General features: G+C 43.1%; 1 protein-coding gene across 1 annotated transcript; it reads right to left on the bottom strand.

Moving 5' to 3' along the window:
• Positions 1-791: 791 nt before the first annotated feature.
• VWA2 (von Willebrand factor A domain containing 2) lies at positions 792-11,298 on the bottom strand. Its single transcript, XM_088528865.1, is given in 11 exon segments — positions 792-978; positions 1,737-1,815; positions 1,817-1,845; positions 2,616-2,671; positions 3,463-3,595; positions 4,387-4,520; positions 4,898-5,092; positions 8,422-8,531; positions 9,541-9,674; positions 10,543-10,617; positions 11,223-11,298. Coding segments are annotated over 11 exon segments (1,179 nt in total). The 5' UTR covers positions 11,275-11,298; the 3' UTR covers positions 792-796.
• Between the last annotated feature and the right edge of the window lie 878 nt (positions 11,299-12,176).

A 12,176-nucleotide genomic window follows, 5' to 3' on the forward strand; every position in this document is an offset into this window, starting at 1 on the left:
TGCAGGCGTGAGGCCAAGCCGTGTCGTTGGAAACGCTTGTGAAGCATCGCAGCCCGCGAGGGGCCCAGCTCGCAACGCGGACACCGCTCCGTGCTGGGGGAGTCAGCTCTGAATAGGGGAGGGAGGCACCAGTGCCGTTTGTCTGCTCTGTTCGGGTCCAGATAGGCCAAGCAAAGATTCCCCAAAGCCCACCTCCACAGGAGAGTAAGGCAACACAGTGAAGGTCAGTGCCACAGAACAGCCCTGAGAGAGAGGATGCTCAGAAGGATCAGGAAGGACCACTGAGAACTGTATCTTTCATTAAAAAGATTCCAGACCCAGTTCCCAAGCACCTGTGCCTCATACAACAGATTAGGGGTAATACATGAGGAGCCAAGGGGACCATCCACCTTACTCCTCTTTATCTACCAAGGATATATTGAACGGTAGCATTTAAAAAATATATGTCAGATAATATCACTCTTTTCCCGTCAAAATTCTGTCACTTCTGTCTGGGCTCAAAGACAACCAAATCTTTTTGCTGGTCCAAAAATCAACATCAAGATTAGAGCTAACCCAGCTTCTGATCCAGCCTATGGTTTCTGTTTTCAGTGCGCTCAGAAACACCTGCCTTTGCAGTTCTGCTTGCCAGCATGTAATCTACATTACCCCCTTTCAGCAGGAGTGCCAGAATGGCTCAGACTTTTACTGCATTTTTAGACTAACTGAAAGATCTGACAAGAAGTCTTTTTAAAAAAAAAAAAAAACACAGCGCTAGATTCTGGATGAGGAAATGCAAAATACCAATAACAAATACTTAAATGCAAATATTTACTTGATACAGAATGAGAGAGAGCACTGGGAAGCTCAGCTTGTGTGACGCAGGAACTGGGAAGGGCGTCAGTGCAGACTCTGGGCTGGGTAAACTGGTCACTGCAGAGGACAGTCTTTCCATCAGGAAAAGGAGATCCACGCTGCACTCAATGCTCAGCTTTGGTGCTGAAAAGGGAGAGAATAATTTGTTGTATGCAGGGCAAAAAGACAAGCACATTGGGCACCTCAGCTGCGTCTGCTGGAAGTGCTATTGCATGATGAAGGGCTGTTCTGTCTAGCAGGCTAAATGCTTTGCCTGGCATTGCATGAGCTGGAGGACAACTGTTTTGGTCAGATATCACATAAGTCTTTACACAAAGGAAATATTTAGAGGATTCTTGGTATTTCAAATTGAAAACTCTTCTGGTATTCTCAGGAAATCTTTCAGAGATTCAAGATATCACTGAGAAAGGATCTGATTGATAGAATTTGAGACAATTTAAAGGGCCTTGATGTGAGGGGAGGTAAGTGTTCAGCATTTTCTCAAGATAGGACCTTTGTTAAGTGTTGCATACTGAATCCCAAACCTAGAGCCCCTTCTGGGCTGGCACAGGCAGAAGGGAGCCAACACACACCCTTCTGCTACATCTCTCCAAGTTTTATTTTGCTGCTTATGTGACGCCTTCATTTAGAATTAAATATAGACACACTAGTACATGACTTTTTTGTTTTGGTGCTCTCTGTATTGAAGATTTCTGAGCAGCAGCTCTGAGTCACTGGGTCTGTCAGTGACTAGTCAGTGATGTTAAACCAATGGGAGAGAAAACTCAGCCCATATTCCGTAATAAAGCCTAGCCCCGGCTATCCTTATGGAAATGCAATGGGCACTGCAAAAGCAGGCCATAGCCAAGAAGGAAAGCGAGCAAATGCAGGTTCACACCTACCACAGTGGATGTTCCCTCCGTACCCCACCGGGCACAGGCAGTAGAACTTGTCCAGTCCCTCCGAGACACAGGTCCCCCCCGTTCTGGCATGGCTGGGAGTCACAAGGGTCTAAAAGGAGCCAGGGAAAGGAAAGACAGGGAGTCAACACCCCTTCCCATCCCATTCCAGGGTGGACATGGCCATAAATTGAAAAAGGGCTCAAATCTCAGCCCATTGTGCTGCAGAATTTAGCACAGATGCCCTCAGTCAACTCAAGGCAACTTCACTGTCACTGGGAGGTCTCTGAGCGTTTCCCTATGAACGTAACAGATGTCAAGGAAATATGGTAATTTGAAAAAGACAAGCTGCATTAGCAACTTCTCCAATTTAGCCTGCTTGATCTGCATGAATCCATTCCCCACACAGGCAGCTCAGCCTTTTAATGAGTCTGCTTAGCAAGTGTTATTGGGTAGCTCTGTTCCACTTCACTATCTGTTCCTCAACACTGTCCACTTCAGAGGCGGGGATGGCTCTCAAGTAGGTAGCTGTGAGGACTCTGAGCTTAATTCCTTTGCTTTGGAATAATGCCAGTGAAGTTACATTCAGGCAAATATAGAATAATTACTAACGTTAATGCAGCTCTTCCATATTTACATTAGCAAAGAAGGAATCACAACTTTATTTCTTGATTGCTCATATTTCATTTGGGCAAGATATATTTGCCCCATTAAGGGTTGGCAGGTTTTCTCTAACCTTTGACTGCTGTAAGACATTCCCTGAGAAACTGAACTGGATTTTGACAACATTTTAGAAGTGAGAATAAATTCCATCTTTTTTTATTCATTATTTGTTATTTATCCTGTATTGTAAACAGAATTTCAAAAACAGTTAAGTCCTACCTGGACATACTGTTCGGAAGCATCTAGATGAATGTTTTACGAAAACTTTTTTCCATCTGAAATAAGAAGTTTAATAATAAACAGAAGAACAAAATCTATCACGAATTTTAATCTTAACAAGTTATTTTCAAGGGTGATCTCATTCTGTTTTCCATGGAAAAATCTTTCCCTGGAAAAAGCATATTTTTCAAAACAAGTATTTAATAAGCAAAATGTCTATTCTGAGTGGGATAGCAAAAGAAAAATTTCATTATATTTATTCTTTTACTTTTGAATTTTACTTTAACATGTTGTATTTTACACTTGAATATTACAGATATGTCTCAATGGCTCCAAATTATTATTGTTTTTTGTTTCCTACAGATATTTTAATCTTTTTGCTCCTATTTGGAATTAAAATAAATTCTACTCACTGTTAACTCTGGCTTCCTGATACTGATAAAACTGTAATGGCTACTGGACAAGCAAGGTTTAGATTGGAAAGAAATTCTCAGACCTAGAAAACCCCTAGCACAGAAATTATGACAAACGTGTGCAAGAGTGTTTGCCTCAGAGCATCCTGGTTGCACAGGTAGGAAACATAACCCCAGTTCCATTTGCTGGATCTGATTGTTTTAGCCTCTTGGACAAATTTTTTGCTTGTGCGTCTCAGTTCCTCAGATCAGCCTTTAAAATCAGCCAGCTGTTGGAGCAGCAATTGCCTCTTCCTAAACCTACACACCATGTTTCCTTCAGTCTTCCCTGGGCTTTTTACCTCAACAGATTCATGATCCAGTTTAAGCCTCATTACTATCTCTTACTTCTGTCTGCCCTGCTAACTTTTAAAAGCTATGCATGCCCATCTCACCTGTAAAATGGGCACAGTGAGGCACGCACTGCATTTTGCTGCTTTGAGCCTCTCCAGCATATATAGTTTCCAGCCAGCTCCTTCACAGTCTCCAGGGTCTTGCGCTCACAAGGATGGGATTCAATTTTGCAGTCTGTAGCAAAGAGAAAAATCCAAGTCCAAAGCAACTCCCTGAAACACGAAGTTTGTACAGGACGGTGGAGCACCATTTTTACAACCAGGTTAGTTCTCCTTGCCTTCCTGCTAACAAGTGTGTAAGACAGGTCTACAAAGAGCCCTCTGCAAGACCTCAGGAGAGAATGACAAACTCCCTAGACTATCCCACCTTTTGGGGTACTTGCTCTTTAGCCCTCTTTGCTTTAGTATAAAACTTGCATTGCTGAGTTTAGACTCCACCAGCACCTTAGACATTCATGCACTCAGCTTTCTTCTACCTCTGGATCAATCCAGGATCCACAGGGTCCTGCTGTCTCCTCGGAGTGCTATCCCTTATCACACAGCCAAGTCCTTCAGGGGGTTTAAAATGACTGTATTTATCCCTGTGCCTACCATGACATGATCAAAGATGAATACACCCATTTTTGGGGTGAACCAAGAGATTTAGAGTCATGCAACTTGCAGGAAAGGTAGTTGAAAAGCAAGCCATCCCATTGGGGTACCAGAAACAGATTATATCAGAGTGCAACACCCACTGATTCCCCTGTAAGTTCAGTTAGAGATTTGCTGGTTGATTTGTCATCACACCACAATCTGTACAGTAGCTCTGTCCTACATGGTTCTTCAACTTGAAGAATCCCCAAGGCAGGGATTTCAGCTTTCCTGAGTCAAGAAAAATATTTCTGACACTCTTCCACCTTTTCTCACCCAGAGGCATGCTGCAATGTCAAAGAGCAGGTTTGAAGGTGAAGGCAGGACGGGGGTTACCTGGGGACGGGCTGCTGCAGGCCATGGAGCGGGTGAGGGTGCTGTAGAAGCCGTTGGCAGCATCGGCGGCGTCTCCAGCAAACAGCACGTGCTGCTCCGCGGGTTCGCTAGCCAGCGCGTGCAGCTGCTCCCACCTGTGAACCCAGGGGCTTCAGCCATTTGTGCAAAGAGATCCTTAGTCCTACCCAAGGAACACCCAAACAAACCCTGTCCATACAGCAGAGAGACCTGATGCCAAAAGAAAGACACACTTCAAGGAGTTTCAAGTATCTGGCATGTTTAGGCTTACATAGTAGCTAAGCTCTAGCCAGTAAAAGAGCTTCCCTCATCAATTCCAGTCCCTCTTTGCTGTTCACCAGATTAGTGATTCCCCTATGCCTATATTACATCCCAAATTCTCCTTTTATTCCCAAATTCACATCTACCTCAAGAGATCTCTCCACCATCTCCCACTGACGAGGCCTTGCCATTTGGTTAGCTTCATTTTCAACCCTGCGAGAAAGTTTTCTACCTTGGAAACTTTATTCCTACTGCAAAAACTGTGATCCTCCTCTCCTTCAGCTGCATTGCAGGTAGTTCAGTGTTGCCCTGGGACTTTCCATCTGAAAGGATGATGAGGATTTCAGGGACAGTTGAGTTTCTGCCACCAGGGAATCCCTTGTGAAGGACGTATTTCAGAGCCAGACCTGTCTCTCTGCCCCCACCTCTAAGAAGAAGATAGAATTAGAAAAGCAGAATCGAACTTTTACTCAGTTACTGAATTTACCATTTGATTTCCAAATTTCTACCCTATGATAGCACGAAACTGAGTGTATTTCTGCATCTTGCCGCAGCACATCCAGCGATGTACTTGTCATCTTCGGATCCATAGGTCTCATCTACCTACCCTTACATCCCTCTTCTTCAACCCATAGATCTCTCCAGAAGACTCCTAGCACATGATGGACCATTCCTGCAAGCTGAGCCATCACTAGACTAAGACAACAAAAAACACTGGGCAAAAGCATCTCATCCCTTGTAAAAACCAAGGGCAATCTGCACTTCAAGTTCTTCAGCTATTGTAGCCAACCCCTGCCTACAGCTATTAAGCCTTTTTTATTGTTGGAGGGTTAAACATTTGGCATAGCTTACCCCAAGGGGTCTTGAGTGGACGTTAGTCTCCTCCTACTTTTCTTGGTAGGTCTCCAACTGCACAATGTGAGAGCTCTGCAACTTGCCACTCCTGGCTGATCATTTGATACAGAGAAAGCTCAGCCCACTGGGAACACGTTCCAGACCTTTTCATAATTAAGGCACAAGATCAGAGGAGACATTTCCAACTGCCTTCTGCATTGTGCTATAAATCATTTCATGTGATTGCTTTTATCTCCATCCAAAGCAAGAAAGGGGAAACAAACTGGAAGTTTCATTCCTTTCTTGGAGGTCTAATGTTGTCCTTCAGCTGTGCTGGTGCAAACACTCCCCTTTGCTTTCTGAGCATCTTCCTTTTGCTTGAGCAGCTCATTTGCTTGTTCTATAAAAACATGTGATCATATCTAAATTTGTTTTTTTGTGTCTACCCTCCAATTTTCACAGAAGCCTTTTTAATTCAGTACAGACCAATCCCCTCCACTCTGAACGTCTTCCTTAAGATACTGTCTTCCCTGAACTCCACCATTTCAAAATAAACTCAATGACTTTGTTCGTAGTCCAGAAGCCAGCCTTTCTCTGGCCTAATGTCAGAAGTGACCAAATATTTGCATTTCTGTCAGTGCAAAATCCTTCACACAGTGCTTGCTAGCAGAGATTTCATCATTCATTGCTATAGCTAAGAAGCTGCAATGCTACCAATTTCATTGCATGGTATTTCTTTTCCTGGGACTCTGACTCAGGGATTCTAGGCTGGATAAACTGGAAGACTCCATCGTGGGCAACAGGACATGATCTTGGCAGCTGCAAAATCTGGTTTTGATGCAGAAGGCACTGTGGGTTGACTTCTTTAGGGTGGTCGATGATAGGAAAGTCCCCTTATTCCTCTAAAACCTACAAGTCAACTCAACCTACCATGTATGCATACAATGATATTTTATATATTTAAGTTGTAGTTGTTTTGTAAAGTTTATCTATATAGGTTAACTTATTAAATTTTGAGATGTTTTAGTGACAAGTGCAGTGTTTGGTTAAAAAAAAAAAATGGCCAGTTTGATGGCTAAATTTTAATGACTCAGTAATCTGTGATAATAGGAGCCTTCAAGATTAGAGGTTATTAAACTGTCTGTGTGCCAAAGCTTTCTAATTCGGTTTCTTAGGATATGCATTTGGAGGTTCCCTGGCTTTTGACACAGTGAACACATGTTAAAGGCCCTTCAATAAGAGGAAAGACGTGGGCTTTACCAGCTGCCTTTCCTCTGAAAGAGCACTAAAAGTTTCTCTCCCACAGACTTCTAAGAAATAATTTATGTATGAAACTTCTCTTCTGAGATAACTGCCAATTTTCTTGAAATTGGCCAATGGATTCAAAATATATATGGATGAGATTTACAAAGAGAGAGAGATTGGCTACTTCAGAATAAATCACAAAAGCTTCACTTCAGCCTGGTAATGCATCCTTTCAAGAGCTCACAGCTCTGAGCCGAGAGCAGAGCTCTACATTCAGGAAATGTCTCACTGACAAGAACAAGACTCATCAGAATCACATGAAGGAGTATCTCAACCAAAACGTCCAACATTATCTTTTTTCGGAAGCCAAATGCCTGGAATCCATCCATAACAATTTTATCTACTTTGAAACGTCAGCTTTTCATTTAAACTAGATGAAACAGCCGAGCACAAGGTCATTAGTTCTATTCGATCTGCCAGCATCCATCTGTTGTCGTCAAGGAATTTCAGTGCCAGGTACTGAACACTGCTTCACTTTTTCTGCTCTCACAGACATTAAGTAGGTAAAGAAATAGGTGTGTATCTTCTTTTCTGATAAGATTTCTCTGTAATGATATATAAGAGATTTTCTTGATTGGATAAACTGTTATCAAAATCAATGCAAACAAAAACAAACAAACAAAAATCAATCCTGGTGAAAAAGTTAAAAATGGACAAATATGCTTTCAATATGTACATTGTGCTGAGAGAGACAGACATCCACGGAGAACTGCTGAGCTATCCCTTATCCTCAGGACAGAACTTCAGGAGAAAGGACTGGCACTGCCAGGCTGTACCGATACCTCCTGATCACCAGGATATTAGGTATTACTTGGGAGGGTTGTCAGGTCCTTTGGAGATCCGAATGTATTCTCAAAGACGAAAGTTTGGCTTTTGAGGAGCTCAAAGACAGTGTTTCTTCGGCCTTCTGGCTCCACTTCCTGGAGTCATGGGAAGACATCCAAGTCTCCACATCATGAAGGAAAAAAAAAGGGTTTCTGGCTGAAACCAGAATTCAGCACACACACACACACACACACACACACACACACACTTCAAAGAACTACCAATTCTTCACCACCCTGCAGGATGAAGGAGGATGTAACCACTGAAGGACAAAGACACATGTTGTTCTGCCTCTGCCCAGTGATGTGGGAACACTACACTTGTTTTTCCATCTTAAAGGCCCACTCAGAGAATCCCTAAGTATGTCATTCACAAATAACCCAGAAAATGACTGGGAAGCATCCGAGAAGAGCTCTGCGGTCTGTGGGGGAAGCTGATCTAGCTCTTCTCTGTCAGCTGGAGGAAGGATGTAACCGACATCCTTGGATGAAGGGCCAGAAAGACCTGTCAGAAGGGGTATGGAAAATTCTCCCCTATGCTGTCATTAATCATGTTATAGCAGGAAACCAAAAACTTCCTTCCAATAGCATATCGAACTTCACTATCTAAAATAGACCAGGGTATATATTTTCTGGAGACTGTGGATTAAAGACCCCAATGATGGCAGATGCTCTTCATTCAGCTCTCTTCCTGGGGATATAATGTTGGTGGAAATGTTCAAGCCTCAAAAAGCTCTCATGCTAGAGATTATTCACAGCCCCCAAAAAGAGAAGAGCTGTAAAATAAGCTGACCTGAACACAGCCTTCTTAATTCGCTCTTTTACTTCTTGTTTAGTTGCATACAAATCCAGTGGTAATTCAAGATGAGGAATTGAGCTAAACTGAATCATTCCCACGCGGACCTAAAAGAGGAGGTTAAAGAGTATGAAAGAAAGGTGCCTTGGAGACATCTACACTTCTGATCAGATTTGGGAACACTGAATTGTTTTGAGACAAATGCTGTCCTTCACACTGAGCGAGTGGCATTTTAAATGCACTTCTTAAAAGAGAGCATACACCACAGAATTGCTTATATATGTTACATATAAGGTAAACAGAGTCAATGGAAGCCTCTGTTGCAGTTACAGGCAAGTTCAAGATACTTATCCATTTAAAAGATTTAATATCTCGAAGACAGTAATAAGGCTATAAATAACACTTATTATACCAAACCATTTGGGCACCGTGCATGCAATTTTTCCGCTATGAAAAGCAGTCCCCCCACCAGCATTGAGCATATTAGGCAACATAAGGAAGTTATTTTTCCACTGCCTTCTCTAAAAACATTTTCTACATTTGAAAATGCCTAAAAACATAAATAAACAGTCGGTGATCTGTGCTGAGCAGAATATCCAGAATGTTTCACTTAAGCCTTAGAAGTTTTATGAAATGTGACATGATTGGAGGGGCAAGAGGTACTGAGTTTACATCCCAGAAGAGTTAACAGAAAGAGTAGGGGAAGAAACAACAGAGGATGGTATTTAAAAATAACATACTCAAAAACTTGCAAATACATAATGTCTAAATTCAACATTCACCTATGTCTGCACTGCAGTAATTACCTAGTTGCGAGTTGTCAGTCTCTACTCTGACAATGCAAAATCAAATAAAAATCACTTTAAAAAAATCATATTCTTTCACCTGAAAGGTTACTTCCTTCCTCAAATCAAATGAAACTGTTTATATCAGTGAAGAGCTGAGAAGTACCATTGAGCCCCATCAACTCATAAACTCATAAACCTTCACTTTTTGAATAATATTCTGATGCCATAGTAGCTGCTGTGGGGAGCATTTCACTCAATGTGGTTTCACTGGCCCTTACAAAGAATGTGAAGCTGCTTCCGTCTAAAATGAGACATTCCTGACACTCACCCGATCTGGCCTGATGTCCAAGGCATCACAGAGCTCGCCTGTGAAGTGCTTAGACCTTTCAAAGCTTCCTTTGCCAATGCTGTAGGAGCCATCCAGGAGGAAAAGGATATCTATGGGAGCCGAGCACCGCATCACTAGGAGAGAGCAAGACAGACCCCATCAGACAGTGGGCTCCCACCGGGACCTCACTCACAGGTCATGGCAGAATTCAGGCAGCCAGACAAGCCAAAATGATAATAACAATAATAAAGTACCAGCATTAATGCAGGGGAGTTCACAACCTGTAAGAGACTAGCGTAGCCAGATATGTTTCATCTACGAAGAATTTTTCAATACACACTCGTTTCTATAAAAACAAACTCTCTGAACAGCTCCCCAAAATCTACCTATTCTCCTGTGTACAGACTTATGCCCTAGTGTCACCTCTGCCCATGGGAACATGTCTGCTCCTACGCACAAGCTCCTGGCATGGGTGCCATGAAGTGGAAGCCCTTCATTTCGCTGACAGATTAAGCAGTCCCTGCAGACTCTGAAGACAAATTTTCAAAGTCATTTAGATAGATAGTCTTTTAGATAGATTTTAAGTCATCTCTGCAGCACATCCTAAAAGCATCTTCAAGGGAAACTGAGCTGAGAAGTTGAGTAGGGGATCGGAGGGAAGCACCTTAAGTATTTCTTCTAAAACAAGATGTTGAAGAGTCCATTTTGCCCTATAACCCTCCACTATCCCCCAAAATCACCGTTTTTTTTCCCAGATCATTCCTGCTCTCAGAAAGCTTTAGTGCCAGATCACAAGGGACATTAAGATTGAAAGCATTCCTTTCTGGATCTCTAGGTTTTGTAGCAGTTGCCACGGAGCACTATCCTTTGTAAGTCAGCTCCACCATCCCACAGAGCAAGGCCCCTTCACCAGCACTTTCTCTGGCTCCTTCAATGGATGGAAGATGTTCCATATTTTTTCACTTCCTACATGCTGAGCTTGCTTTATTAAAACAAACTTACACTGGCCAGCAGCTGAGATCTTGACAATCTTCTCCTGGTCAGCATGAATTTCTTGTATACTCAACACCAGCAAAACTGTGGGATCAAACAGATAAATCATCCATGAACCTTAGGAGCTGCCTTAAAAACAAGATAGGTACACAGGTTTTAATCAAAAGCACGAAAAATGCTCTTTTGCTGGCGTGTTTACACTCACCAAGAAGAATCATTAGTGATGCAGCACAGCAGTGTATCTAAGGGAAGACCAGAGAGCATGAGGCCTTGGAAATAGTCAAGGACTCAACCGAATGCAAAGAATGGTCGGTCCCTCTGCTCACTGCAGGTCAGGAGGAGAACAAGAGCTAGGACAGACTTAGATTCTGAACATTATAGTCATAAGCATAGGGCACAAAAAACTATTTAACTGGAAGGAAAGCATACTGCATAAATTATCAAAGTTACCCATATAAAATACTTTTTCCATATGTAAATCAGCCAAATGTGCCTGAATTCTCAGAAAAGCTGTTTCTTGAGATAGTATTTTCTCAACTTCTGTGTGAAACTAGGTTTCAGAGATTCATATTTAAACCTCCTGGAAAGACATTCAGCTTTTCTACCTTGGGTCAAAGAATTCCAGATGGAGACAGTGGAAGTGCCTGAGATAGAGCGACACGAATGCAAAAAAGCAGTGTTGAACATACCTTCAGAAAGTAGAAACATGCAGATGGACTCAAATGACGGCAAGAAGGTCATGGTGACAAATCTGAAGAAAAAAGAAAATAATTCAATATATGCATGTAATCATCTCTTTGCTGGATGTCTCACATGGTGAGTTCATACACATTTGATCTAAGGGGCAAAAGCACCACAGGTCCCTCTTGCAAAAGCACTGGCCCGGCACCTCCTGTCCCACTGGCGGGATCCGGCTGCATCCTGACCCACATCTGCCCCACGGAGCTGAGCAGACTGTGCGGGAAGACACGGGGCCAGAGAGCGGCCTTTTTGGTGCGTTCCACCACCCCTTACCCAGCCCCGGCCCTGCCGCAGCCGCGGGCCCCTCTGCAGCAGCGCCGGGGGCACCTACCTCCCTCCTGCCGCCCTGCGGCTGCCTGGGGCCATGCTGTGGGCGGCGGCTCCAGTGGCTCTGCCGCTCTCTGCTGAGTGCAGGCAGGTGTTGGGAAAGTTCCCGTGTGAAACTGTTAATGCTCTTTTCTCTCCCTTAAAAAAAACGGCGTTAAAAAAGGCAGTTTTCTCGGCCAAAGGTCTCACTTCATCCCAGGGCAGGTTGTGCTCAAGCCCTTAGCTTTCCTGCACTGGTCCCGTCCCAGCAAAGCAGGGCACAGACACCCCAGCAAGAAAAACCTGCAAGAGCAGCCCAAGCAGAAAGCAATGCAGAGCGATTCAAATTAAACGCACTGGTGCTACAGGATGGTCTGTGTCAGTCTTGCATGATAGGATTGTTGCTGCACAGCTACTACAAACCTGCAATAAAATATTTTTTTTTTTTTCCAAAAAATGACTGTAATTCTCCTGTATTTTCATCTCTTGTCTTACCAGGTAAATTTAAGAGATTACTGCAATATTTAATCTGAAGAACCTTGTAAGTATCACCTTGCATTTCTGTTTACGGGGTAACATGGGTCTCACCAGGCCCG

This window comes from Tinamus guttatus, unplaced genomic scaffold (assembly GCF_059628265.1).
Source record: "Tinamus guttatus ecotype Peru unplaced genomic scaffold, ASM5962826v1 Tinamus_guttatus_pri_ptg000314l, whole genome shotgun sequence".
In the NCBI taxonomy this organism is placed as follows: Eukaryota; Metazoa; Chordata; class Aves; order Tinamiformes; family Tinamidae; genus Tinamus; species Tinamus guttatus.